The sequence below is a fragment of the Hippoglossus hippoglossus genome, chromosome 3 (assembly GCF_009819705.1).
Source record: "Hippoglossus hippoglossus isolate fHipHip1 chromosome 3, fHipHip1.pri, whole genome shotgun sequence".
Taxonomy (NCBI): domain Eukaryota; kingdom Metazoa; phylum Chordata; class Actinopteri; order Pleuronectiformes; family Pleuronectidae; genus Hippoglossus; species Hippoglossus hippoglossus.
In genome coordinates this window covers 3386522-3413145 of record NC_047153.1, presented here as the reverse complement: position 1 = coordinate 3413145, position 26624 = coordinate 3386522, and the positions used below count along the sequence as shown (strand labels likewise).

General features: G+C 45.7%; 1 protein-coding gene across 7 annotated transcripts in view; it reads right to left on the bottom strand.

The window, feature by feature from the left end:
• The window catches only part of nav2a (neuron navigator 2a), a 198131-nt gene that overhangs the window by 77892 nt on the left and 93615 nt on the right, over positions 1-26624 (bottom strand). For 4 of the 7 annotated variants that reach the window (XM_034614978.1, XM_034614986.1, XM_034615003.1 and 1 more), the window contains exon 1: positions 22910-23735. The exons of 1 other annotated variant lie outside the window; for it this stretch is intronic. In XM_034614978.1, the coding sequence (XP_034470869.1) occupies positions 22910-23131 (222 nt within the window). In that variant the 5' untranslated portion in view covers positions 23132-23735. Of the gene's footprint in view, positions 1-5457; positions 5546-22909; positions 23736-26624 lie in introns of those variants that run through there. 2 more of the 7 variants (XM_034614996.1, XM_034615030.1) reach the window with 2 other exon arrangements.

The following is a 26624-nucleotide window of genomic DNA, read 5'->3' as shown; positions in this document are numbered from 1 at the left end:
AGCCTGAGCTGAAAACCCGACACACAACATGTGTGTCGGATGTGTGGCACGGTTGTGACCCTTGTTTCTTTGTGTTTTGCACCGTAAACAGACCTTGAGCTTTCCTGACACGCCACTCATCGGATGAATCACCGTCTCTCATGACGACTTACAACAGGTGTGAGCGCTTCAAAGACGCACACTCGTCTTCACGCAACGAGGTGTACGTGAGTACACGACCACACACTGAACACAAAGAGCCTCGGAGCTGCGTAGCCAAACACAAATGCACAGTTGAGAAACGGAGTCCTGAGTGACACACGGAGCTTAAGAAAGCCTTTCAGCAGCGGGATTAGACTCCGAGCTTTCAGTTCACACACTCAGCTGCTCATGCGGAACAGGAAGTGCAGTGCCGAGGAGCTTTTGTGTGCGTGTGGAGGTTTTTCTTTGATGTAGTTTCGGGGCAGGTAAATTGAGGGGTTGGAGTGTAATTAAAAACGAGGTGAAATGGGCAGCTGTCAGTCACAGTGGTGGAAAACATGGAGGGGGGGAGGGGGCTAATAGCCTCAGGGGGTCGTGAGGGGAAAGACAAGGAGGAGTCACAAGGTAATTTTAAAACCTGAGAATTGAACTTTTCAAAACTTTGTGCAGAAATATTAAGCAACAGAAAATAGAAATACTAATTTACAAACTCGATATATACTTTACTCAGCAGAAATACTAATTTAAAACTGCTTTCAGACATGGACTAAACTTGGAAAGACGAGAGTTGAGAGCTTTTGGCGATAAGAGGCAACGAGAATGAACTCCTTGTCACCACAGTGATAAATAACTGGAACCACGTTCCATCAGTCACATGCACAGGCCTCGGAACATTAAGAACATTAATCTGGATCAAGTGTTTGAACCACAGATTTATTGGAGCGTCTTTGATCCGAAAGGAAGAAGATCAAGTGGGTGATGATGAGAAGTGACAGAGGTTTTAATAAGCTGCACGGCCACTGGAGAAGAGTAGTATTGACTGTGTGTGTTATCAACCTGCAGCTCACAGGGAACCACTCTGCATATTGAACAGAAAATATAATCAAATCTCCCCCCCCCGGGTTTCAAACAACTGATGAATTTATGTTGTCACTAAATCAGAAGTTGAACCAATTGACTGGATAAGAGGGAGGCATTGTTATTAGTAACAGAGAAGTATAGATTTGATTTCTGGCCATTCACGAGAGTATCGATCCTGAATAATGTTTTTGTACCCAATGAAATATGTCGACAGCAATCTTCATAAGCAGATTCTTCTCCTTCCCATAATCAATCTGTGATCAGATATTTCCGACAGCATTGAGAAAAGTTAGCTTCCCTTTCAGCTTCGGCTGATTTCGCTAAATGAAAACATGTTCTGTATATAAACAGGAACTGGTTAAAAGTATTGAAACTCAAACAATATATTAATTATTCGGTTCGCCGACTGTTTGAATAGATGCAGCTTTACTGTATAAACCATCTTTAATAACCCTACAGCCTCAATGCATGATGGGAGAGCCAGCAATGAAACACGTCCGCAGCCATGCCTGTGGCTCTGTGACGCTGGACACAGGCACAGCAGCTTAGTTGGACAAGTCCACACCAAACACAGTATATCAGAAAATGAGGGAATAGTCCGTTTTGCAGGTACAACAGAAATTGGACACACGCAGAGTCTTCTGTGTTCAGCCTCTGGGAAACGTGAATCCATGGAAATATCAACCAGCTGCTGTCGTTAGATGATCTGAAGTCAGGGGATGACCAGAGACTTTGGGATTTATTCTGGACACAAAGACATTTGGACCAAATCCCATCGTAATCAATCTGCTGTTGGGATGTTTAACATCAGTCAGAAACAAAGTGCTGGCAGTAAAATGTTGTGTTTTGAACGTCTATACACGTCATCTTCAGATCATGACACATTTAGATATGATGAAAAGGTCTTTATTAATACGCCTACACATTACGCTGTCTTGGCATATTAATACAACCTTCCTCTCCAGTGCCCGATACATTCACATCCATCAACACACTCATGGGTCTGTTAACAGTCTGATGCACGGAGACATTTCTCAAGAGGGAAAATCCCTTTCGTTCTCAGCAGCCTCTGAGGAACAGGGGTCTTTTTTAGGATCTGTAAATTGGTTGTGGAGTCGGAGACATTCCCGTCACCAAAGAGAGCAACGTGACACTGAGTCACTCACGGTGTCAGGGCCTTATGGAAAGTGTCGTATGTGGCCCCATCCAGTCTTTTGACGTGCTGCTTTGGGAATTTGTCACCTGACATGAACAAAATGTTGAATCCCATTTAGCTTTAACGCCGACCCGTTTTGTGTTTAGTAGTTAGATTGTTCTGGTTTTATTTATAAAGCATGATTTATATTCATGTATCATCTTGAGTGGACCACAAGAACACAAGGAAACATTTTACCAATCAGGTTTAACTTTGTTTATCTAGAATCTCAAGGCCCTACAGTCCCTTTAATTCCAATCAAGCTGCGGCAAACTTCACATACTTATAGAAATCAGGTCCCTAAAGGGCCTGATTGCTTTTTTCATCAAGACCCACAATTTATTTCCTGAGAAAACACTGAAAATTGTCAAAGAAAGATTCAGATCGGCACCAAATTTTGAGTTCATACAAGATCCTTGCAACAGGTTTCACAGAAATCCATTGAGAGTTTTTTCTGTTATCTTGCGAATTAACAAAACCAATCAACAAACAAACAGACGGGGGTGAAAACGTATCTGTACAATTCCACTATCTTAGATGTGTAATCCCCTTTTCAACTGTACATATTCTATAAATTATTATCTTATCTTATGGAGGCTAATTGAGATCCAAACACACAAAGGTCAGTAGCCAACTCACTCAAACTCTGCACACAGAGAAATTAATCTGTGTAAATCTTGACATTTAATCAAACACACTATTCGCTCTGTTAATTCACAGGCACACGCTGCCTGGACCCACGTGCAAGTTCACAGCTCTATCAGTTCTTCAGAGCTTGTGACGAGCAGCAGTTGAGTCACTCGCTCAGACAGCTGCAGCTCTTTCTTTCCTCCTCTTCACACAAACACACTAATCTGCTTCACATCCACCCTGCTGCCCTCGGACTGCTGAGTCACCAGGCCGCCGTGCGATGCCTCCAGAAAGGGCATGACGCACAGGGGTCATCCCCACAGCGCTGGGCGGGGGGGGGGGGGAGGACAAGGGCATCACATCGGGAGCTTTGAGTCTAAGGGGGTGTTTTCTGTTTTTGGCTCAGCTGCAAATGTCACGACCAGTCACGACGGCGGCTGACGATCCAGCAGGAGGAGCCGAGCAGATGTGCTTTTTGATTTGTTGTGGTCGTGCGTTCCTGTTTTGAAGCGTCTGTGAAACTCAGCTGGAGCAAGCGCTTCGTTCTGCTTTGCTCTCTCATCTCTGCTGCTGTTTGCACTGTCACTGTCACTGGAGTGCGAACCCGCTCGCTGAGCAAACGCCGCAGTGATGCTGACGCACACGCCGGCATCATCCGTTACTTTGAAAGAAAAACCACATTAGTTTTTGGGTTAATGTGTGTGATGGTTTATTCATCCTGTGGGTTTTTGAGTTCACTTTGCAAATCTTCTTGCAAATTTAAACTGGAAACAACACTTGTCCCAGTTTCCCATGTTCAAATATTAAAATTCATAATACACAGCGAGCGTCAATGTGCACAAATCAAGCTCCTTGCGACTGCTATGAGATTAAGACTCTCCTCGTGTTGTGGATCTGTCCTCAGGCTACTCCACAACTTTTCTAATCTCGTCCTTCAGTGTTAAGTTTCAGGAGCTGTTGGCTCCACAGCATAGTGGACTATACTAATATTAGATGTTAACTTTATAATCAGCTCCACATGCGAGAAGCTATCCTACAAAATCCCTAAACTCAACAGTATCGTTATTTACTTATCTGTTTGTCAGCAGGATTACACAAAATCCACTGGAGGCCTTTTCTTGAAACCTTGATGGGATATGACCCAGGAAGTAGATTTTATCATTGATCCGGACAAAAGGGCAGAAGAAACAAATCTTAATGAAAAAACTAACATGTGTAGAATGTTAATATTTATGAACAGGTCAGATTTATGTATCTGATCTCAATGCATGTGTATGTAATATGGTGATGAACTGGCCAATCAGCCTGGGTGGAGGTAAGACGATTATTCTTCAATTATTGCTAAATGTTTTGGGAATTAACGCAAAAATAGTGTCAAGTTTAGGCAAAATATTTTGGAGAAACAACTGAACCTATTTGCTCAAACCACTGACTGCTCGAGCTCTTTATTTGAATGAAATCACAACTAACATTTTCCACATTACAGCAACAATAGATGAAGCAGCAGCAGGAAACAGCAGCTTCTGTTTTTAGCTTGATGATGAAGATAAATCGTACTTATCCCATGTTCGAGTTTCACAGCTGAACTAAGGCCTGTGAATGTTCTCAACCTGTCGAGGACCATTTAGTCTTTCCACTGAAGTTCAAGCATGAAGATCACAAATCAGAAAATACATTTTTCACGTGTCCCTGACACCAGGAGCACCTCGGCTCTGCCCATCAGAGCAGGGCGCTCACGTGCAGCGCTTTCCAGACACAATTACGCTGATAACTTCAGGACTATTAGCCTTATTACATTCAGGGTTCAGTTAGCAACCTAAAAAGCTGCTGCGCGTTACACGCCATTATGAGCTAATCTACCGACATGAGCGAGAACTATAAAGAGAACCCAGCAGGACCAAAGCGGCTGTAAAGCGATATCTCTCACGAGAAGCCTTCATACGGAGCCAGGAAGTAAAACAGCTCTCGTTATAATAACTTCAGTAACTGAACTGAGCCCAGAGCTGAGTCTGTGAAAGACAGACGCTGATAACGGAGCTTTCTTCTCCCTTTTCAAAGAAGATCTACCCTCGAACGACGAAGATGAAGATGAAGGCGTCTTCCCCTGACCATGTTTGGAACATCCATTCAAGAGGAAGAGCCGAATCTGAACAGTAACCGTTGTCAGGCAAGAACTTTGGAGAACGTCCGCACAATTGGGTCTGGACGTTTTCTGGAATGGACCTCTCAGGTTAGTATCCAGAGTTCAATGCATCTGCAAGCATTGGTTCAACTGGTTCGGTTCCACTGGTTTGGTTCCCTGGTGCGACTCAGTGTGTCTGTTACCTGCTTCTCTCGGGAAGCTTCTAAAATAATTCCTGGCTGCTCCTGGAGATGTGACTCCATGCACGCCTGACATTTCTATTTCAGGGCTGACCTTTCCTCCGACAACTATTTCTCTTCACAACCACCCCAGTCCACTGGGTCAATGGTTTCCCTCCAGGTTACTCTCTGTCCACGTCAAAGTTGTAGTCAGGTTTTTAAACTTTTAAAAAATGACCACGAGGTAAATATCGTCTTGTTTCCTCGACAGGTGGGCAGCCCCCTCTTACCATTTTGTAGTTTTCGCAGGAGAAGCGGCTGTAGCTCCGGGCCGGCACCCTGAGGCCGCTGTACGCCGACATGTCACCTTGACGGAAACAACTAGAAATCCTGAAGGTTATCGCTCTCTCTCTCTATACAGGTGAAGAAGATAACTGTCCGCCGCTCATCTCTGTAACAGCTCAGCGTGTCCGTCTGTCTCCTGGTCTGTGAGGACAGGTCGTGGTTTACTCCTCTGTTACCTCCCTCTCTCTCTCACTTCAGACTCTTCATAGTGAAGCCTCAGACATCCTCACACTGTTTTAACCCCCCCCCCCCCCCCCCCTCTCTCTCTCTGGGTGTCATTAACTCTGTCTGTCTGACTCAGTTGCTTCTTCTTCTTCTTCTTCTGCTGCTGGTAGACAGACGGTGGAGCAACGTGAAACCCAGAAACAGCAAGTTTGATTCAATCTCAAGCGATTTATTATTTTACATGACTTCTCAGGCACCACCAAAAGGCTTCTTCTAGCTTCACAGTCGATAATAACCCTCTCACACTCGTTAGCATCGGGCTGCAATGTGAATGGATACAGTCGTCATTCGCTCCCGGGTCAGTGGACCCAGGTTTTTAATCGGCTCCGGCTGTGATCAGCAGCGATGGAAAGGAGACATCCGGGTAAACGCACTAGTTTTGCAGGACAGCGAGATGAGAGAGCGCCTCAGTTGTCTGTGAGCTGGAGACGTCCAACACCGGGGGGACAAAACAGAAAGTCAAACTTCTCTCCTGGCAATGGGGAAGGAGTCAATCGCAAAAATCAAAGATCCTTCTTATGCACTGTAATTTTGGTGTAAGAGATATGGAGAAAGGCAGCCAACCACTCTATATAGATATATCTATCCCTCCCCTACAGTTTATCCTTTGAGGGTCGTAGGGGGGGGGCTGAAGCCATGATGCTAAACTCCCTCAACTGTGTCCTGTGCTGTATTTTGTTCCACATAATGAGAAGAGCACAAAGTTTTATCGTACATGTACAGTCGGCCCCTGTTCCTCACATGATGGGTGACTCACCTGTGTGAGATGTGTGTGTATTGTTGACTGACTGAACACTTTGCAGCACACCTGGTGCTGTACATTACAGAAAGCCGCCCCCCCCCCACACACACACACACACACACACACACACACACACACACACACACACACACAAACATGACACATAAGGTTGACAGCGGAGCTCTCAGATCTCCCTCTCTGAGTTGTACTTCATTATGTCCTCAGGTGATTTAACTTAACCAAGACTTTGCTGCTACTTATTTGAACACAGATGAAACCTCACACATGCAGGAGCTGCACAAGCCCACAGTCCAAATGCAGACCTCAGAGCTGCTTCAACAAATAAAACTCAACACACAGAATATGAAAACCTTCATTCACAAGCCTGTCGCACAACATGCAAGCCGAGGTGGGGTAGATTACTTGTTCAGGGCCAGAGGTGAGAGTGAAACGAGGCAATGAGAAGAAGAATCAGACATTTAGCCAAGAATAAAGCATGAAAGTGACACGTTGGGGCTCTGGCTTAACCCGTCTCACTGAAAAAAGACTGGCGGACCGGAATTATTGATAAAAATAAGATAATAAGATCATAGAAAATACCTTTGAGTACAAATCTGCTCTAAGCTCTGCAGTGTAAACATGGTCAATAATAATAAGTTCTGGACCATTATGCATGATGTCTGAACCTAAATATTATTTATTAGGTTTTTTAACAAACGTGCAGCTTCCTAATGTGAAGTTTAACCTTCTTAACAACTGGCATTAGCAGCAGGATACAGAATAAGGCTTAGTAAACACATATTCTGGCTGGTGACCTCCACACCGAGGCTCATCGAGCGCTCTACGCTGCTGCAGGCCGAGGGTGACATGTGGCGACACACCCCCTCTGATCCAGTCTGGGCCGGCAGCAGATGGCTGGTGGGAGAATGATGGATGGACTGATGGACACACATATGCACAGTAATCTAACAGAAGGATGCAGGGAGGGGACGGAGCGGTGCATAGGTGAGACGGGTGAAAGGCAGAAAGCTGGAACGCCCATCAGATAAATAGATGAGGGAAGGGAATCGTCGTCTGCACAGCTCGTCGTCAGACACAGACAGATGGTTTCTGGGAAATCAGTGTCTCTGGTCAGTGTGATATGACGACAGGGGACGGCTCTGCCTGCTGCTGTGGAGCCGTGGACACAAAGACTCCGGCCCTGTGCACCGACTCTGAGATTTTCAGGGCTTGACCACAAACTGAGGGATCCCGGTGGTCCGCTAATCACACATTGATCTTCTGCCTTAATTCACTAAATTAAGGCGGAGGCAATTTGTCCAGCGCCATCTAGGTTTATCGAAAACCAAAAGTAAACATTGGTGGGGGAGCGAGGGGTGGAGCCTGACTGAGATCTGGAGGTCAATGCACGCCCACCTACACCTGCCACTTGCACCCATTGTGCGGTACTAGCTGTCAATCACACGACAACCACGTCCCGATGGTGTTCTGTCGTCTATCTGACTCTAGATGGATCATAATTCACTAAATGAACATCAGCTGTGTTGAAGAAGACTTGAAACTAGAGACTGAGACATAAAGTCCTGAGTCAAATGTTTACTGAGAAGGAAAGTCAATGTCTCATAGACTTCTATGGAAACTGAGATATTTCTGGAGAGAATGAAGGTTTCAAACATTTCCGCATTTGCTTCACTTACCGGTTCTGGAGTCTACGTCCATTTTTACATAAATGAATTTCCCCGATGTGTGGATAAATAAAGTTCTATCTAATCTAATTTCTTATTTTTTGTTTGTTAAAGTTTCTATTGTTCCATCTGCGAGTCCAATCGCTGCCGACCACCATATTGCCCGGAGCTCACATTTACCTCACCTCCTGAGTATAGTCTTCAAGTTGCATGTTCTTCAAATAGTAACCATGTGGAGCCACAAACAAACATTTGCCTACTCCCTAATCTCCACTCATCACCACTGCAGCTGGAGCTGCTGCTGTGTCTTCATGTCGGCCCCCAGCAGGATGCACCAGGATGGTTTTTGGTCTGTGGGGGCCCCTGGAAGCTACTTTCCCACCCTCTGTTCTCTGTAGTACACACACAGGCCTCTCAAGTGGCTTTAACCCGCAGAGAGCTGAAACAGGCCAGCTCTAAATGAGCCCTCATGTCTCTGCTTGCTCTGTGTTTGGCACATGAAAGACGTGCGGCTTCGTGAGGCACAGAGGTCGTATACCAGGCACACGGTCGACAAAACGACTTGGCCAGAGCCCTGCAGTTTAGAGCATGGGAAACAGAGGCCGTCTGCATGCATGGCATATCTTTCAAATTCAAAACTCACACCCAGTAGTGGTGGTTATGTTAATACTTGAGAGCACAACATTTATCCTGAATCTGAAAATGCCCCGACTCGTGGATACAAGACTTCTAAATCCCCTAAATTGATGCATCTGATCAGAAACAACACTGAGAACGTGCAGCCTGATGCACACGAGAGCACATGTATGTTATTAGAGAGGTTTTAGCTTGTTAGCAGTGCTGTACGAGTGAAGAAGCCACATGCAACGAGAGAACTGATTTCCCTGCGGGGAAAAAAGCTCAGGCAGCTGTTCCTGAAAAACCAGCTCCTCACCCTCCAGGAGCAGAACCAGTTATGGTCTGCACACAGTTATGTCACCTGAAGATGTAGTGGGCTATCAGCTCCGTCCTCGTACTCTACAACATTATTGCTTTTTAATGTAATATAGATCTGTAATTGTTCAATAACCTTAAACTGCACTCTGCAAAGGGGCTGTCACTGTCGTCATCTCTATTTGGGAGCATTAAGGCCAATGTACTTATGTACTAATCAGAATATTTACATCTTTAAGTAATTGAATAATTGAAAAACAAAAAAAGCAGTTGAGTCTGTTGAGCCGGCACACGAGCTGCTCTCAGACCTGCACTGAAGTCCGGACATTGTCCTGCTTTTTTCCCAGAGGGGCCGTATGTGAGAACGTAAATGTCCAAGTCAGTTCCTGCAGACATTTTCCAGAACTTTTCCAGCCACTCCCCCCTGGTAAAATGTCCAGAGATGTCCTAGTGAGAGTTGGTGAGAAGAGTCGCAGCGAGCGAGTGGACATGTTGATGATGTTTATATCACGCAACAGACGCTAATCACGAGGAACACAAATATCTCGGAATGAGAGAGGGACGTCACACACGTAGAGGACGCCAACGAAAATATCAACGAGATGTAAGAGCTTCTGGGGAAAAGAACACTGCATTCAAGTTTCCAGACCTTTTCCAGAGTTAATATCTGAAAACCGCCAAAAAGCAACAGAGCAACAGAGACTTAGAGCCACAACACAACACATGACGACGGTGTGAGCCTCAACTAAAATCAATTCCAGTTCCATTCATTCCTCTTTCTGCTCTGTGTGTGGTGGCATGTCCCTCTGAACAGGATTAACCTCATGAATCAAGCATTTTGATTCATGCTGCCCAGGTCACGTGTTGACACGAGGACCATGACAATCACAGAATCAATAGACCTGTATTAGAAGAGAGAGGACGTCGACGACACGTCATAATAAAAAGGAAGGTCATTTTAATTTCTAGGAGTGTGTGCACGTGTTCAAGTGTGCATGCCTGCAATCCCTTTGTGATTCTTCCTCTCTCTCTCTCTCACACACACAGACACACACACACACACACACACGCACGCACACACACACACACACACACACACACACACACACACACACACACACAGACACACACACACGCACACACGCACACACACGCTGACCCTGTGGCCCAGCGGCCTCCTGTCAGTCACGCTGTGTGGAGGTTAGCGGTGTGTAATTAAACTAGCCTTCTTATCGCCTCATCTCTAGACTGGTAATAACCTCCTCTGCCTCCATCTCCCCTTCCTCTCTGTGCTCATAGCAGATCCTGATAAGACCCACGACTGAAAGAAAGAGAGGGACACAGAAAAAAGACAGGAAGAAAGAAAGAAAGAAAAAGAGAGAGAGAGAGAGAGCGAGAGAGAGAGAGAGAGAGTCCCTATCGCACGTGTTATGTGTAAACTCAACAGGGTGCAAATTATACTAAATTACTTTTATTAAATCTATTGCTTCGTACTTTCATCGTGCACAAAATATCTGTTTTCTCATTTGTTTGCACCACATGACCTCCCTGCACCTGACCAGCACCGTCCTTATCACAGTGTCCCAGGTCCTGTTGGATATTTACCATCTTTGCAGCACGACATAAAAGCAAAACGTCCTTTTCTTATAAATGTTTGAAAGGAGAACACACACACACACACACACACACACACACACACACACACACACACACACACACACACACACACACACACACACACACACACACAAACACATTGTTGTCCTTGCTCAGCCTCTCTTAACTTTCCATGCAGACATGAAAGTAAAGCTCAGGTGAGGGGAAAACCAGGATGCACGTCCTCAGCAGCGATTGTAAAACGAGCGCCACTGATCCATTGCGTGCGTGGAATCTAACACCGCAGCTACCGTGAGGCTTTGGGCTGATGAGAGAAGCGTTTCCACCGATACATAAACACACAGTGGGAACCAAATGATATAATGGAGTCATGTCCTGAAGCTGCAGCGTCAGCAGAGATGAGCAGGATGAAGATGTCAGCACTGAATTGACGAAAGGATTCATGAAAAACTTAGAAAAAGAACCGAAAAGCAACAAAAAACATTTGCACCGCCCCCTGATGTTTGGCCTCTCATGACCCGGAAGTTTTCAACCTACCAGTTTCATGCTGAAATTGTTCTGCTCCCAGCGGCACAGCATCAAGCTCATGTTACTTCTTGCAGCTTCCTTCCTCAGAGACACCTGCCCCACACTGAGGAGGAGAACCAGCCATCAGAGCCGAGTCTGCACCCAACTGGACCCAACAGAGCTGCACCGCAATCCAGATAGTCACAGGGAAAAAAGAGGAATTCAAGGAGGCAGCAGCAGGTTTGGAGAAACCTGGATCAGTGCACCACGCAGATCCTGAGCTGCTGCTTGCTTGAGCCCCAGCAGGTCTCTGAGAGTCTGAGGAGGGGGGGGTGGGAGAGCTCAGCGTCTCCAGCTTCTCTCCACCCACTGTGGACCATGGAGGAGGGAAACATAAACGCAGACGAGAGGAGCTCCGCAACCTCTGCTGCCGCTCGGTGAGGCAGCCAAACCAAACGCCCCGAGAGGAGGAGAAGAGCCCCCACCACTTCTCCCCCCCCTCCCTCCCTCGCCCACGGCAACACATTGTGCTATTGCTCTTCAATGGACCATGGGTCATGTGGGGAGGAGAGAGAAAGAGAAAAGGAGAGACCTCTTCACCTCCTTCCACCCCTCCCCCCGACGGTTTACCCCCCCCTTCATGATGAAAAAGTGAGGAAAAGGGACAAGAAAGGGACGATAAGTGCAGCCTTGATAACAGTGGAGCAGTCGTGCAGCGCTCGGAGGCCAAAACCTCAGAGAACTCAGCACCGAGCGTCTCTCTTCTGTTTATTATTTCTTTAACCAACTCCTCTGCTGCCTGTTAAAAAAAGACGTGTTTTATTTCCCCCCCAAACCAGAGCCCGACGGTCCGGCCTCTGATCAGCCGTCACCCACATCACACTGCAGCAGCTGCACATCTGTATTTATGTGTGTGTGTGTGTGTGTGTGTGTGTGTGCAGTGGGTTCATAACCTAAGCATTTATATATGTGTCAGTGTGTGTGTAGGAGAGTCCACTGCACAGGATGTCCTCCGTTTGAGCTCCTTCCAACACACACACACACGCACACACACACACACACACACACACACACACACACACACACACACACACACACACACACACACACACACACACACACACAAGCACAAACACACACACCACCACCAACAACCACAAATTACAAGCTGAATTTGAATTTTGGGAAAAGCCCAAGATTTACAGAAAGTTCCCACAAAGAAGGGAGGGGGGGGCTGATCGCATCCAGGAGGCTAAACAAAAAAAAAGCTTGAAGCTTCACGAAACAACAATAACACTGAGAACATGTCGACAGTATAAAGTAACAACCTGGGAGAAATAAAGGTCTGTTTTGCTTCTCTGCTGCCAAATACTAAAATACTACCGAGATGAAGCTTGCAGCTGCTCTGTGGCAGCTTTATTACGCATTTTTATGTTTCCAGTTTGTGTAAAACAGAAATAACTGACATCTGCAGCTGAAATGCACGGTGAGCAACATGTTCGGCTGCAGTGCAACGATTTGCTGCGACGCACAAAGACTGCAACCAAAAAGACATAAAAATACCCATCACACATATTCTCATCACAAGTAATGCAGGTCAAAGCAGCTGAGATATATCTCATGTAGATCATTTTAAACACACGTCGATGGTGGCGTGACAGTTTAGCGTGTTTGCATGCTAACATCTGCTAATTAGCACTTTAAAAGTATCAATGAGGCTAATGGGAACAACACTGATCTGTAGTTTTGTTCATGAATCAGGTTTCTGGGCAGAAATGACCAGGATCTGATAAAAGTCTACACAGAACCTAAAAAATAAAAAGGGACAAAGTGCTTAAACAGAAGAAACAATGGAAATTTAAACGAGATTAAGAGAATCAGCAACAAAAATGAGGAATTAAACGAAGTTACACACAACACAGATCAAAGCTTCCCAATGCAAATGGTTTAAAATAGACATGTTTTAGAAGTAATGAAAAGAAACAAAGGATGTTGCTTATCTGATTTCAATAGCAATCGATTATTATAACTGATTAATAACTAATCCACAGTTCTGACTCTGACAGCAAAGGCCTTGTTAACTTTACACCAGCGAAGATCTGGGAATAACCTGCATAATAACCTGGAATATTAGTTTGTGACGGGAGCTCTGACCGAAGTAAAGATTAAAATGAAACTACTGCTGTAAAACGCACCTCTTCTCCTCTACTGTATTTGTATCAAAGCCTGAGCTAACAATCTGAATCCCAGCCCCACCAGTGAAACCTCAGTCCCCCATTGCTCCTAACCAGCATTGATTTAATGACACTGTGGCTCCGAGAGGAGAGAATATGTCAGCATTTAGAGCTCGTGTTTAACAGTTTTAGAACAGGCTCATTAAGTGCAGTGGCGGTGAATGGGCTGAGTGTGGCTCCTTTCACAGCCCCAGATAAACCTCAGTGTGTCGGGGACAATAGGGGGGACAACCCCGCTCTGGAGGGGCCTTTGTTTTGGGGGACCCACACCTCCAAGCTCTGGAGGGTGGGGAGGGAAGATTGGGGGCGACGGCGGGTGGGGGTGTGGGGTTGCTCTGCTGCCTGGCTGTTGCATTCTGGGTGAAGGTGATTTGGGAGGGGCGAGGGACATATGGACTCTCACAAAAGGAATTGGACAGGGGTCTGCAGTGCACGGTGGGTAATGGGGAAGTGATCTGTCTTTTATATCACACACTTACATTCATTTAAAATGGTCCAACAGTACAAGTATAACTTACTTTTTAAAAGATACATGAATTATTTAGCATTAAAGTTGTGATGTGTAAATTTCCGGTCTTTCAAACGACAACATGACGAATGAGAGTTTGGTGAAATGTTTAATTTCAGAGGCTCTGTGGTTAAAATGCCATCATCAGAAAACATGAAAGTTCATATATTATCTAGTAAAGTCTTTGACAGACATCTGGACGGATCCAATCAGCTGCAGAGGACGGAGAGCGTCTTTAACCACGGGACAGATGCAGTCTTTGATGGTTCACCACACGGCACCGTACACATGGATGCAGCAATGTATTTTTTTCTGATAATATCCAACCACCCTCAGTTTTACTCTATAGCAAGCACTTTAAATATTACAATTTTTAATTTATCGTTTGACATAAATCATAATTTCATTAGGTTTAAGGGTAAAAGTCACATTTCATCTCTTGTCGTCTCTGTTATTTGCTCTCAACATAATGTTGAACTCGACCTGCAGTTTATCCTGCAGAGAGCAAAGGAAACGTCATTAACGTTATCTGGTATCTAATTAGAAACCTGATTGGAACACTCTGAGTCCAGGACGCCATCTGGGCCTGGTTACCACAGCTACCAGCTGAGACCACAACGCTGAGGACACAACGCTGAGGACACAACGCTGAGGACACAACGCTGAGGACACAACGCTGAGGACAACCAGGAAACACAGAGTCTGGACTACGTCGTCCTGTTTCCAGAGACAGCGGAGATGGACCACGTGCTGTTTGTAACTTTGAGCATTGCAAAGTAAAAGAAAACCTTAAACATTAAGTTGAGTGATATAGTGAAAACAGAATCTGTATATCTATGCATTTTTCCATTAACATATTGAAAAAAATCCTTGGAGTCTAAAAAAAAAAACTCTTATTGAAAGGTTTTCTGTCCTCAATCATTCTTCAATTTGCGAAATATGAGTTGAGATGAAATGTGATGCTTTGTGTGTGTGTGTGTGTGTGTGTGTGTGTGTGTGTGTGTGTGTGTGTGTGTGTGTGCGATGGTCTGTGGGAGATGGAGAGTCTTTGGTGTGAGAAGCGTCTTGAATGGCAGATTTATTGCCCCCAATTGAGGATTCTCAAAAACAAAAAAAAACACTTATCAGGGAAGCTTAGAGAACGCCTGTGTCAAGTGAGCGAGAGCAGGCATGCAGAACAACAGTGAACGTACAAATCGTGTACACACACACATACACACACACACACAGAGAGAGACACACACACAGACACACACAGTGATTCTATCCAGGTTGGTATCAGAGGACTATAACAAGCTTGGGAAACTCCCTGAAGCAGCAGGAGATCGCAGCTGAATGAAGAGACGGCACTGACAGAGAATCAAGAAGTACTACACGGCTGCGTTCATACTGTAAATCCAGGTGATACACGTGTACTGAGTTCACTGCGGTTATCTACTGCACTGGGATAAGTGTGTGTGTTCGCTCAGCTGCACAACAGCTAGAACAACAGATTTCATTTATGGCTTTTCCTTTTTCCTGAGATAGATAGTTTTACATCCATCACGTGTTATGAACATAATCTACACGCCCACTTGCTCGACATTTTCACATGGGCTCCGTCAGATATTATATTTGAGGTCTGGCAGGAAAAGATCCAGAAAATGTCCACAGCAACTGACTCGGATATTTGTGTTTTCTGGGACATTTCAGGAAAATGTCCAGAGTTCAGTTCTGGTCTGAAAGCAGCTTTAGAGGATCCATTAAATCCTGGACTTGGTTTACAATCTGCCGGCTCTGTTTGCGTATTTAAAAGAAGCCATCAGACACCAGATTCCAGCCATAAAGATTGTGAGTTAATGGTTACGACTGTTGGGAAGTCTGTTATTACAGGACTCAGGTCTACAGGACTCAGGTCTACATGACTCAGGTCTGCAGGACTCAGATCTGCAGGACTCAGGTCTACAGGACTCAGATCTGCAGGACTCAGGTCTACAGGACTCAGGTCTACAGGACTCAAGTCTACAGGACTCAGGTCTACAGGACTCAAGTCTACAGGACTCAGGTCTACAGGACTCAGGTCTACAGGACTCAGGTCTACAGGACTCAGATCTACAGGACTCAGATCTACAGGACTCAGGTCTACAGGACTCAGGTCTACAGAACTCAGGTCTACAGGACTCAGATCTACAGGACTCAGGTCATCTCTCTCATCCTCATGAAGTCGTCCGACCTGCCTCTGGGCCCTGAGTGACCCCGGGCACGAGCCTCTGGGGGGGGGGGGGGGGGGGCGACTCCAGCCCCGCTGACCTCTACCTCATGGCCTCTCTCCTTTTTCCACACCGCGCTCCTGTCTCCAGACTGAGATGGAGCTGATTGCGTTAGTCCAACCGCCTCTGCCGCGCCAACGTCCCAGGGGGCGCCGCTCACAATGGCCTGTTTGTCCGCGCCAACGGGCTCCCTGTGACAAGTACTACCGCGAGGAAAGTGGAGAAGGAGAGAAACCTTCGGGGGGGGGGGGGGGGAGAGATCAATGGAGGGATGTTGACTCAGGAGAGGCAGATGCCCAGACTGAATTAATATGGTTATATCCTCAGCCATGACCTCACACAGGAAGGCGAGGGGACAACTGCACAGGAAGTGGAATCTGATCGAGACACATGAGACGGAGATGAGGTCATAACTAATGGAGCCAACTGCTACATGTGATCAGACAAGTTTTTAACAAGGCTTGAAGCTGAATCGTTCATTTGAGGGAAGATCATCAAGAAAACCCATCAGAACTCTTCTAAATCACCTGAGTATGACAAAGATTTACTTCTCAAAACAGTTTCAGGGCTTTTTATTTATTGTTTTATGATTTTTAAAAACATCTGATCTAAGAAGGAACACGCGCAAGCTCAGGAAAACGGAAGTTTATTGTTTATTGTTCAATCTGTCCGTTCCCTGACCCTCGTTTCACACAGTATGTTTTTTCTGACCCAACATTTTTTAAATCTACTTTTGAATTTTGTAGAATTAAAAAGAAAAACAACAGAAATCACCCTCAACAGTTCAATTCAGTCAAATAGCTGGACATTTTCTCTCATTCCCCCCCAAATTCACACTACGGTTCTTCAGACTGTGAAATAAATTCCACGATTTAAAGATAACAGTTAATCTGAAATGTACATGAAAAATATCTATATTTTAAGACAGGAAAAGCTGCACCAAACTGTGTCTCCTGAGTGTTTTCATGCTGAAGAGCTGCTCAGGGTGATGATGGAGGACCTGCCTCTAAGAGCTCAGATGAAAGCAGCCTGACTCTATCTCCTGATCTCAGCTCGTATCTCAGCCGGCTCCTCCAGCCCAACCTGACGGATCTGCAGGACGACCATCTTTGTTCTCTGAGAGGAGGAAACAGCGGTGTGTTGTCTCTCTTATCAACAGCAGCTCCCTCCTGCCCGACGCTGATAGGAGCAGATGTGTGGTCACTGCCGGGTGAACGTGTCTTATCTCCAAACCCACAGGAACTCGGGGAACTCACTGACTTTTGGACACTTTCTGACGACGTGTCCGATTTGGAAGACGATCAACGCGACCACAAAGTGATGAAGCACGGGAGGTGAACCCCTCACAGACCTAACGAGACACGAGCTTTTATCCTGCGCTCTTTGTCCGAACCCTGGCAGTCTGTTAAAACCTTCCTCAGTCCACCTAACAATGAACTCTCCCACAATGAATCTCTGAAACGTCCATTAAATCTGGCTTTAACTCGCAGCACCTCCTGAGGAGACATATGTCTGTGTGTGGCCCTTTGTTATGGTAATTTTAAAAAAGGAGAAGCAATATAGTCACGCAGCCCCCCCCCCCACCCAATCTGTGCTGCGCATTAGCAACCCAATGCAGCAGGACGGTGCCTTCACTCTCACCTGCTGGGCCGGGTCTTCACCAGACTGGGGCTGAATGGAGAAGCCATAAAATAAAAGTCACGATTGTCTTCCACAGGAAGCTGAGGAGGAGGAGGAGGAGGAGGAGGCGAGAGGCTCGTCAGAGAAAACCTCTCGTATTAAATCTGACATCTTCAGACTCAAGATTGCCAATATTTGTTTTCTGCATTATTACTAATTGCATGTAGATGTTTTAACTGGCTGGAAAAATCCTCATGGATCATTGTGGGACAGCATGAGGGCTGGAAGCTAAAGATTAACTTCATTATCAACCCACTGCAGGAGCCCAGGATCCAAGAGGACACATTCAAATGGCTGCTTTTATTCAAGTGAGGCTGCATCCTACAGATTCCTACAGATTCCTACAGATTCCAACAGATTCCTACAGATTCCTATAGATTTGCCTGGTGTCCACAGTATTCCTACGTTTTAGAGCCGAAAAATCTGAGAAGTTTGGAAACGCTGCAGGTCCCGTTTTAGTTTGAAAACTGCAGCGCTGCGTTTTAGTCTGGACGAGCAGAAACAGAGACTCCTATCACATGACCCTATTCCGGAAGGAAACAACCAGCATAGTATAGAACACAAGTATTAATCAATTAATCCGATTATAAAAAGATTTATCATGATAAAATGATAATGAGTAATAATCAAGTCAACTGATCTAATCAACTCGTCATGATATCAATGTATAATGAAATTAGTGACAGTTTGAAGCTTAAATGTTCATATATATTCAATATTAGAGGAAATATATGAATTAAATTAAGAGTTTCAGTTGAAACGAATGAAAGAAGAAGATCTTGTTCCCAATTTTCCTGCCTGGAAACTTGTTTATGCGTCTGAGTCTCATCCCTCCCCTCCATGGATCAATACTTTGCCATTAAGGGACATTTAATTAGCTGTGAATCCATAATGATCAAATGAGTTCACACTCGTAGTTCTCGGTCAAAACCAAATCCCCCGGAATAAAATTACACCCAATTTAAATAATTCAAATTAGGGGGAAAATCATAATCTTGGGCAATTACACATCTCGGAGAATTAATGGAGCTCAACACCACTGATGCGTCTCTCACACAGTGATAATGTGACAGTGACGGTTTAATATTCAGACGGAGCTCCTCTGTCCTGGATGGATGGAGGAGGTGGGGGGGGGGGGGGGTCAGTCTAAATTGTAGACTGGTGGTTTATTTAATTCATCTCGGTAAATATAACCCGAGGAGCCTGAGGACCCTCTTCACTGCTCCCAGCATGTTTCTATATGAGATTGTTTTTCAGCTGCAGGCACAGATGAGTTTTCATAATGAGTTTAATAAAGTGAGTCTTTACACCGAGTCGGACTTAAGCCTTTATCCAGAAAGATACTTATTAAGATAAGAGCTGCTTATCTCAGCGGCACACGGACAAATCTCTGCACCCATTAGTGACTGTGTGTGTGTGTGTGTGTGTGTGTGTGTGTGTGTGTGTGTGTGTGTGTGTGTGTGTGTGTGTGTGTGTGTGCGTGTGCGTGTGCGTGTGTGTGTGTGTTCCCCGTGATGACTAATAACGGTACATGCACAAAGCATCAGAATTTATATTTCAAGAACATGGAAGAATCAAAGGTTTCTGGGTGTGAACGCATTCAGTTTCAAAGCTTTGGCTGCGGAAAATAATGAGCTGGCAACTCTGAACACTTGGATGGTTTAGAGGGATGATAGAGGGGGGGGGGGATGAAAGAGTGAGAGGAGAGAGGAGGAAAAGAGAAGAGAGAGAGAGAGAGAGAGAGAGAGAGAGAGAGAGAGAGAGAGAGAGAGAGAGAGGTTGGTCAGGGATAACAGAGAAGTATTAAAGATGAATAGAGCGGCAAAGATGGCGGCCTTGAATGACTTGTTCACTCACACACATGCACACTCACACACACACACACACACACACACACACACACACACACACACACACACACACACACACACACACACACACACACACACACACACACACACACACACACACACACACACACACACACACACACACACACACACACACACACACACAATCTCTGAGTACAGTGTTTGTGAATGGAAACAGGTGTAGGGCAAGAACCAGCCACGAGAGGGCAGCAAAGTATGTGTGCAGAGCTTCGCTATCTGTACACACACACACACACACACACACACACACACACACACACACACACACACGCTCTCTCTCTCTCTCTCTTTCACACGCAGAAGACAGCATCAAATACCATTCACACATTTCCCGCCACCATCACCTTCACGTCAGAATCTGCAGATTGTGCCAGACTTGTCACTCTCTCTCTCTTTCACACACACACACACACACACACACACACACACACACACACACACACACACACACACACACACACACACACACACACAGTCTGAACATCTCTCTCTCTCAGCCTTCTGCTGCTCTCGTTGCATTATGGATTAACTGTATTCCACAGGTGTACACAACATGTTTGTGTGTTCACTGCACTCGGCTGCACTCGGCTGTGACTCCTCTAATCCTCAGGAACATGTGCTCTTACAGCCGTCACTCAGTTTGCATTTAGATGTTTCGATGGTTCCATTTTCCCTCAAACACGTCCGATAACCAAGACCCTGGCTCGTCTGCTGTGCATTTTGTGATTGTTCTCCATTAAGTGTTGTGTTGCTTTGGTTTTGGCCTCGATTCTCTCACAAATAAAAGCCGGCGGTGGCAGAAATACCCAAAGCAGGAGGTTACGTTTTTCTTGTTGAGAAATGACTCAATTCTCAGCCCACTCCTGACGTGACTCTACAGGACTGAGATCTATTTGCTGCAGTGGGAGGTGTGATCTGCCCCCCCGCTCTGCTATGATGGAGTTCGCTCCCTTGACGATTGTTGAAGATTTCATTCATTGACGTTGGATTGCTTTTGGTGACAGGACTTTCTCCAGGTAAGAGTTTCTGTGATGGTGTCTCCTAAGTCGTCTGCCCTCTGATAAGAAATCACCAGAAACAGAACACCCCCCCCCCCCACCCCGGCCTCCGTGTCTCCAGAGAGTCTCAGCTCGTCTCACGCTGCCCTCAGAGCTGATTGGGTTCACGCTGAGTGCCACTGGTGCCTGTGCATAAAATCCACAGAGACTTGGACCCGGCAGTGATGCAGCGTCGAGTCCACGCCAGCGATTCCGCTCCTCAGCCACAATTCCTCCAGCTCCTTCGGTCCCTGCGGCGAAGCCCGGCAGAGACGGCAGAGAAATGAGGACGATAGAACTGAGCCGACACTCCTGCCCGGTTTTATTAAGAGATATATCTATTCCTGGACTATTAGAGAATCTGTCAGTTTGTTTTCCAATATGAAGAAATGGCACTATACTTTCCATAGTTATTCCTGCCTGCACTGATACTGATGTCTTCATATTCTTATCGTTATATATCTTCACTTCCCTCTATTCTTGTTTGTTTTTTATCTCCACCACTTTCTTTAACATTGAGAGACAGAGCATTTATTTGGACGTTGATTTTCCAGGGAATGATTCACGGATCTTGATGAATCGGGGACATTTAGACGACGGTTGACTATGAGTGTGTGAAATCTGGTTTAAGTTCTTGCATAAAATGTGATAAATATGAGCTAAACACTGTCTTTATTATCAAGTGGATAAGAAACTGTGATTATTGGAGATGTTCTGCACATGTTACTGAAGCAGATGAGCACAAATACCTGTGGAGTCTAAATAATGTTTTAAAATAGTTTTTGTCATTGGTGCACCACTGACTTGTTCAACTGCTTGATGCCGACGTTTTTAGAAATTGACATAATCCTATATTAAGTTTTTAAGCAGTTATCAAATAAATAAAAATGAGCTGACTGACATTTTGCAGATTGAAAAACGTCATTTGCTTTGACGGTAAAAACAAAAAAAGAGTCTGATCGTTAATCACTCAACACACACGTACACACACTCTGGTGCATTTGAGCAAATGACTGTAATGTCCACATCGCTGCGTCTGCCCAGGAAGGTCAGAGGTCAACGCAGCTGAGGGGGACGGCGGCTGCTTCATCAGCACCACAGGGATGGAGAGGGGGAGAGAAAAGGGGGACAGAGAGAGAGAGAGAGAGAGAGAGAGAGAGAAAGAGAAAGAAAGAGAAAGAAAGAGAAAGAAAGAAAGAAAGAGAGAAAGTCACGGAAAGTAGGTCAGTGAGAAAACGTGATTAGCCACTAAAACAAACGACACCAGCAGTGGACTCGTGCCTCGACCGACGCCGCCGGCCTCCCTTATCTCCTCCTCACGCGATCGCCACAGTGCCGCACTCACATTCATCATCCAAACAACAGCGTGCTGGACGCCTCGATGGCTCTGAGTCACGCTTACTGTATAAGACAGACTGCCAAGCGTGCACTTGCTGGCTCGAAGACACACACACACACACACACACACACACACAGACAGAGGCACCTCCTTCACCTCGCTGCCTTACATGGCGTTAAAACGATCCCTCTTGCCGTTGCAGCCGTTTGCGTGGGGTTGCTAAGCGCGGCCAATATTTCACAAACACAGCAAAACAAGGCACCGTGATCTCCTGCTCCGCTGCCATCCTGGACAGCAGAGACACAGCCGGCTCCTTCCAGGAACTCGCTGAATGTTGGCGTCGTGTTTCTGTTATGATAAGCTGAGCCAGAGAGAGCGATACTGAAATTCTGTGTGTTGATTTAAAAACACAAAACATCCTTCAAGGAGCCACGACGGCAGCTGACGAGGTACAGACACCCTGACAGCACAACGTGAAGAGATAACGGGACTTTTCAAACATGCAAACATTGATTTCCCTTCTTGATCTCACTCAGGGAGTCATTCAAACAACATCTGGACCATATGGATCTATAAATCTGAAAGTTATGCTCACAAAGTATAAAAAGTGTTCCCAGTTACCTCTCTGGTCTTCTTACTGAACTGGACCACGTATTAAACCTCACATTCGTACATGTTAACCTCCTCTCACAGCGTCTATGGGGGTAAGAAGTACCCTCAGCCCTGATCCCACTACCCGACCCCTGTACCTGAGTGTTTTCTCCAGCCTCTGACCCTGCAGCCTTGCTCCTCGGGGGTCCTGAGCCCACCTGCTGGCCCAGCGAAGGGATGTGGCTCTTGACGGGTGCCGGAGGCAGAGCGAGAGCCGACGGCCTGCTGGGGGTCTGCTGGGGAATGGGCAGGGCGCTGTGCACCGGTTTGGGTTTGGGGAGTCCTGACTTCATCTTGGAGGCCACCAGGATGGCTGGCATCTTCTCCGCAGCTGCCTGGTGACCACACGCTCTCCCCTCCCCGTCACGCTGAGGTGGAAATCCTGCTGCCGGTTAACGAGACTCCTCCTCAACTCTCGTGGGGTCCTGGTGCTTCTGTGAGTGTCGAGGTGTGACCAGATTGACACATGCACCTGATCTGGCACCTGATTGAAGTGAGTGTGAGGAATCTGTGGGTGCTGGATCTCAGCAGGGGTGTGAGCTGAGCCCCCCCCCCCCCCCCCCCCCCACTGGGGTTGAAAATCCACCAGTCCCACCTGCTTCCTGGTTCCAAGTAGCTTCAGACACCAAATGTTATGAAAAACATATATGTCCAGATGGAAATGAGGAAAATCCACTCAGCAAAGTCCAGGAGAGAAAATCAGAAATCCCACTTCACGGTCAGAGGAGTCCCCAGTTGCCTCATGGCAGAGCGAGCGTCTCCTTCATCATATTCCCAGCACAGAGTGAGTGTCAGCGATTGGCCAAAGGATCCTATAGGAAGCAGAGCAGCTCCACTCCCACTGAGCCCTGTTAATTACACCATCGCTTCAGGAAGGATGGGAGGAGAGACCGAGCTCCGAGGAGAGAGGAGAGGAGAGAGGGGGGAGCTGAGAGAAAAATTAAAAGGCAGCAGCGACCGTTCGCTTCACCGACTGCTCAGCCTGTGACTGTGGAGCCGGAGAGACGCTGCACTCGGCTGCCTCTCTCTCTCTCTAAGTCGCGGTTAGCAGCAGGTGTGGCTTAGATCAGGGCTGACATACGTGGAGGAGAGCTGAACACATCTACTCAGTATGCTCCTCCAGCCGCTCTCTCTCTCTCTCTCTCTCTCTCTCTCTCTCTCTCTCCATGAATTCATTCAGACATCATCTCTCGTGTTTTATCTCATGCACCATTTCCCCCCAAAAATGGTAGATGGTTGTATTTACTTGTTAATTTGAATGTCGTGATGGTAAAAGGCTCAGATTACTCACAGTCAGGGATTGAAGTAAAGGACACAGGCACCAGAGAGAAGGCAGATTTTAAATCTATCAACCTGCTGATTGACCGAATCACTGCGTCAGTCTTTTAACTCCTGCAGGAAACACAGTATTACAGGTACTGACAGTGGAAATGTTGCATTAATAGAGTCTCTCTCCTCTATATTACCTCCCTCCTCTGACTTATGAAGCTTCACCCTTTTTATACACGAGCACGGCCAATTAGTGGACTCGTGTCCGATCGGCCCGACTCCCAGCAGGCGCAGTGAACGCTGCCAAGGCACCGGCTCAAATTATGCTGCAGAACCAAAAATAATAGAAGACGGGGGGGGAGCAGGATTTACATGTACTCCTCTTCTCTTTCATCACAAGTTAACTGAGGAATACAAATTCCCATTTGTACTTAAATCAAGATTTGTCCACGGTAAACTCTCTGAAATGAGACACATTTAAAACCTCAAGACAAGATCTGCACCCGGCAGCGAATCTAACGAATCGGTGGAGTTTTAACTTCTCTAACTTGTTTGGGACGACACCATTTACACCAAGCACACGTTCAGTGTCGTTCTTCTTTGAAAGCCACGTTTAACAAACTCCGAATCATCATTTACGATTAATTTATTGATTAAAAACTAAAATTAGTTGATTCATTAGATGATTGTTTGCTTTAAGCAACACTAGGTACGTTTATCTGAGCAACAGCGCCCTCTACAGCCACTTGTGCTGATAAATCCTGCCGGGCTATGTATCAGAGCAATGACGTGGTTTTCATGTGGAGGAAAACAAATTCTATCAATGTATTAAGATCTGACTGTGTCGTCCCACTCACAACCGAGCGGTGGACATTACCCATGATCCTCAGCTTCCTGAAGCAGAAGAGCTGCCCCTGTAACAAATAGACCAAACTCGATGACCCATGACCTCTGTGGAAAAAACCTCCTAACACATCATTTACTCTGAAGAGTTTGAGTTTAAAGTCCAGACCAACTCGAATCCACAGAAGTGTATCAGAGTATCAGAGAGAAACACCGGAGACGTAAAGACATTAAATTAGAGCCCAACACTTTAAGTTTCTCTGCTTCAAATTGAAAAGATGATCTCAGTTCCTGCTGCAGCTAATCAGAGATTAAAGTAAGTAGAGATGGATGTGACACACACACACACACACACACACACACACACACACTTCTAACATGGACTTCATAAGAGCAAAGTATTAATCCAGGAGTGGATGTGTTTAGTATGTTAATCTTTATCCTGTTACATTAATCCTAAATTATGCAAATACTAATATCTGATTATGATTTTGTGTGTGTGTGTGTGTGTGTGTGCGCGTGTGTGTGTGTGTGTGTGTGTGTGTGTGTGTGTGTGTGTGTGTGTGTGTGTGTGTGTGTGGGAGTATAATGTTTGGAGGGTATCTCCAGGTGATCGGTCGAAGGTCAAGGTCAATGAAAATATGATATCTTAATAAATGATAGAAAGACACTTTCTAAAACAATTTAGGTTCATCAATCATTTGTCATAATAGTGAATAAAATACGTCAGGATTAGATCATTATAAAAATGGTATTATTACAAAGTTAGCATTGCCTGTGGGGCTTTATTTATAAATATATTTTGAGTCTTAGTATATCTCTCCCTCACGCTGCTAAGTTCTTATGCAGCTGTGTCATTTGTGAATTCCTCTACAGAGGATAAATAAAGGAACAACTTATCTCATCTCATCTTATCTTATCTTATCTTATCTTATCTTATCTTATCTTAGCTCCAGGACATGCAGGTTATGCATCACCCCTCTGATTCTTATTATTTACAGTTGTGGACATTCCCCTGATGATGAGGACTAACCACAGGTCCCAGATTTTCCATCGTGTCACAAACGACTGAGAGAGAAAAGTGCGACTAAAAAAAAACACACACACCCGTATCCTGACATCTAAAACACGCCAGGACGCAGGAGAACACATCCTGCCCACTGACCTCGCAGCGTCACTCTGTGATTTAGAAAATGGGGAAAAAAAAACATACAGATCTTAGCATAACAAGGGAAACTTTCATTATTTTCCTCGCTCCCCTCTGTGATGGCGAACGTGTCCCACACTGAGATCACAACGCAGCACTTCACACAGCCGGAGGAGGAAGAAACAACGTCCCGTCACATGTGATTTCTGCATCGGCGTTTGAAGACACCTGATGACAGTCCAGAGCCGGCTAATAATAGAGCTGCTTTGGCTGTAAACGTGCGGTATTGACAGTAATAAGTAGGACACCCACTGCTTCACTCTGCTGTGTATTTATACTGTATTTCATCTTCGGATAACAAACAGTCGTGTGGGGCGCGCGGCGGGTGTGTGGAGCTCTGAGTTCTGTGGAGGGAGATTAATGTCAACAGATATTAAATGAAGTAGCAGAGACGCTGACGTACCAATTTATTAATATACGAGTGGGTAGTGGACAGAACTGAACAATTCCTACACTGCACGGAGTCTCACAATACGACAAACAAAATCATCACG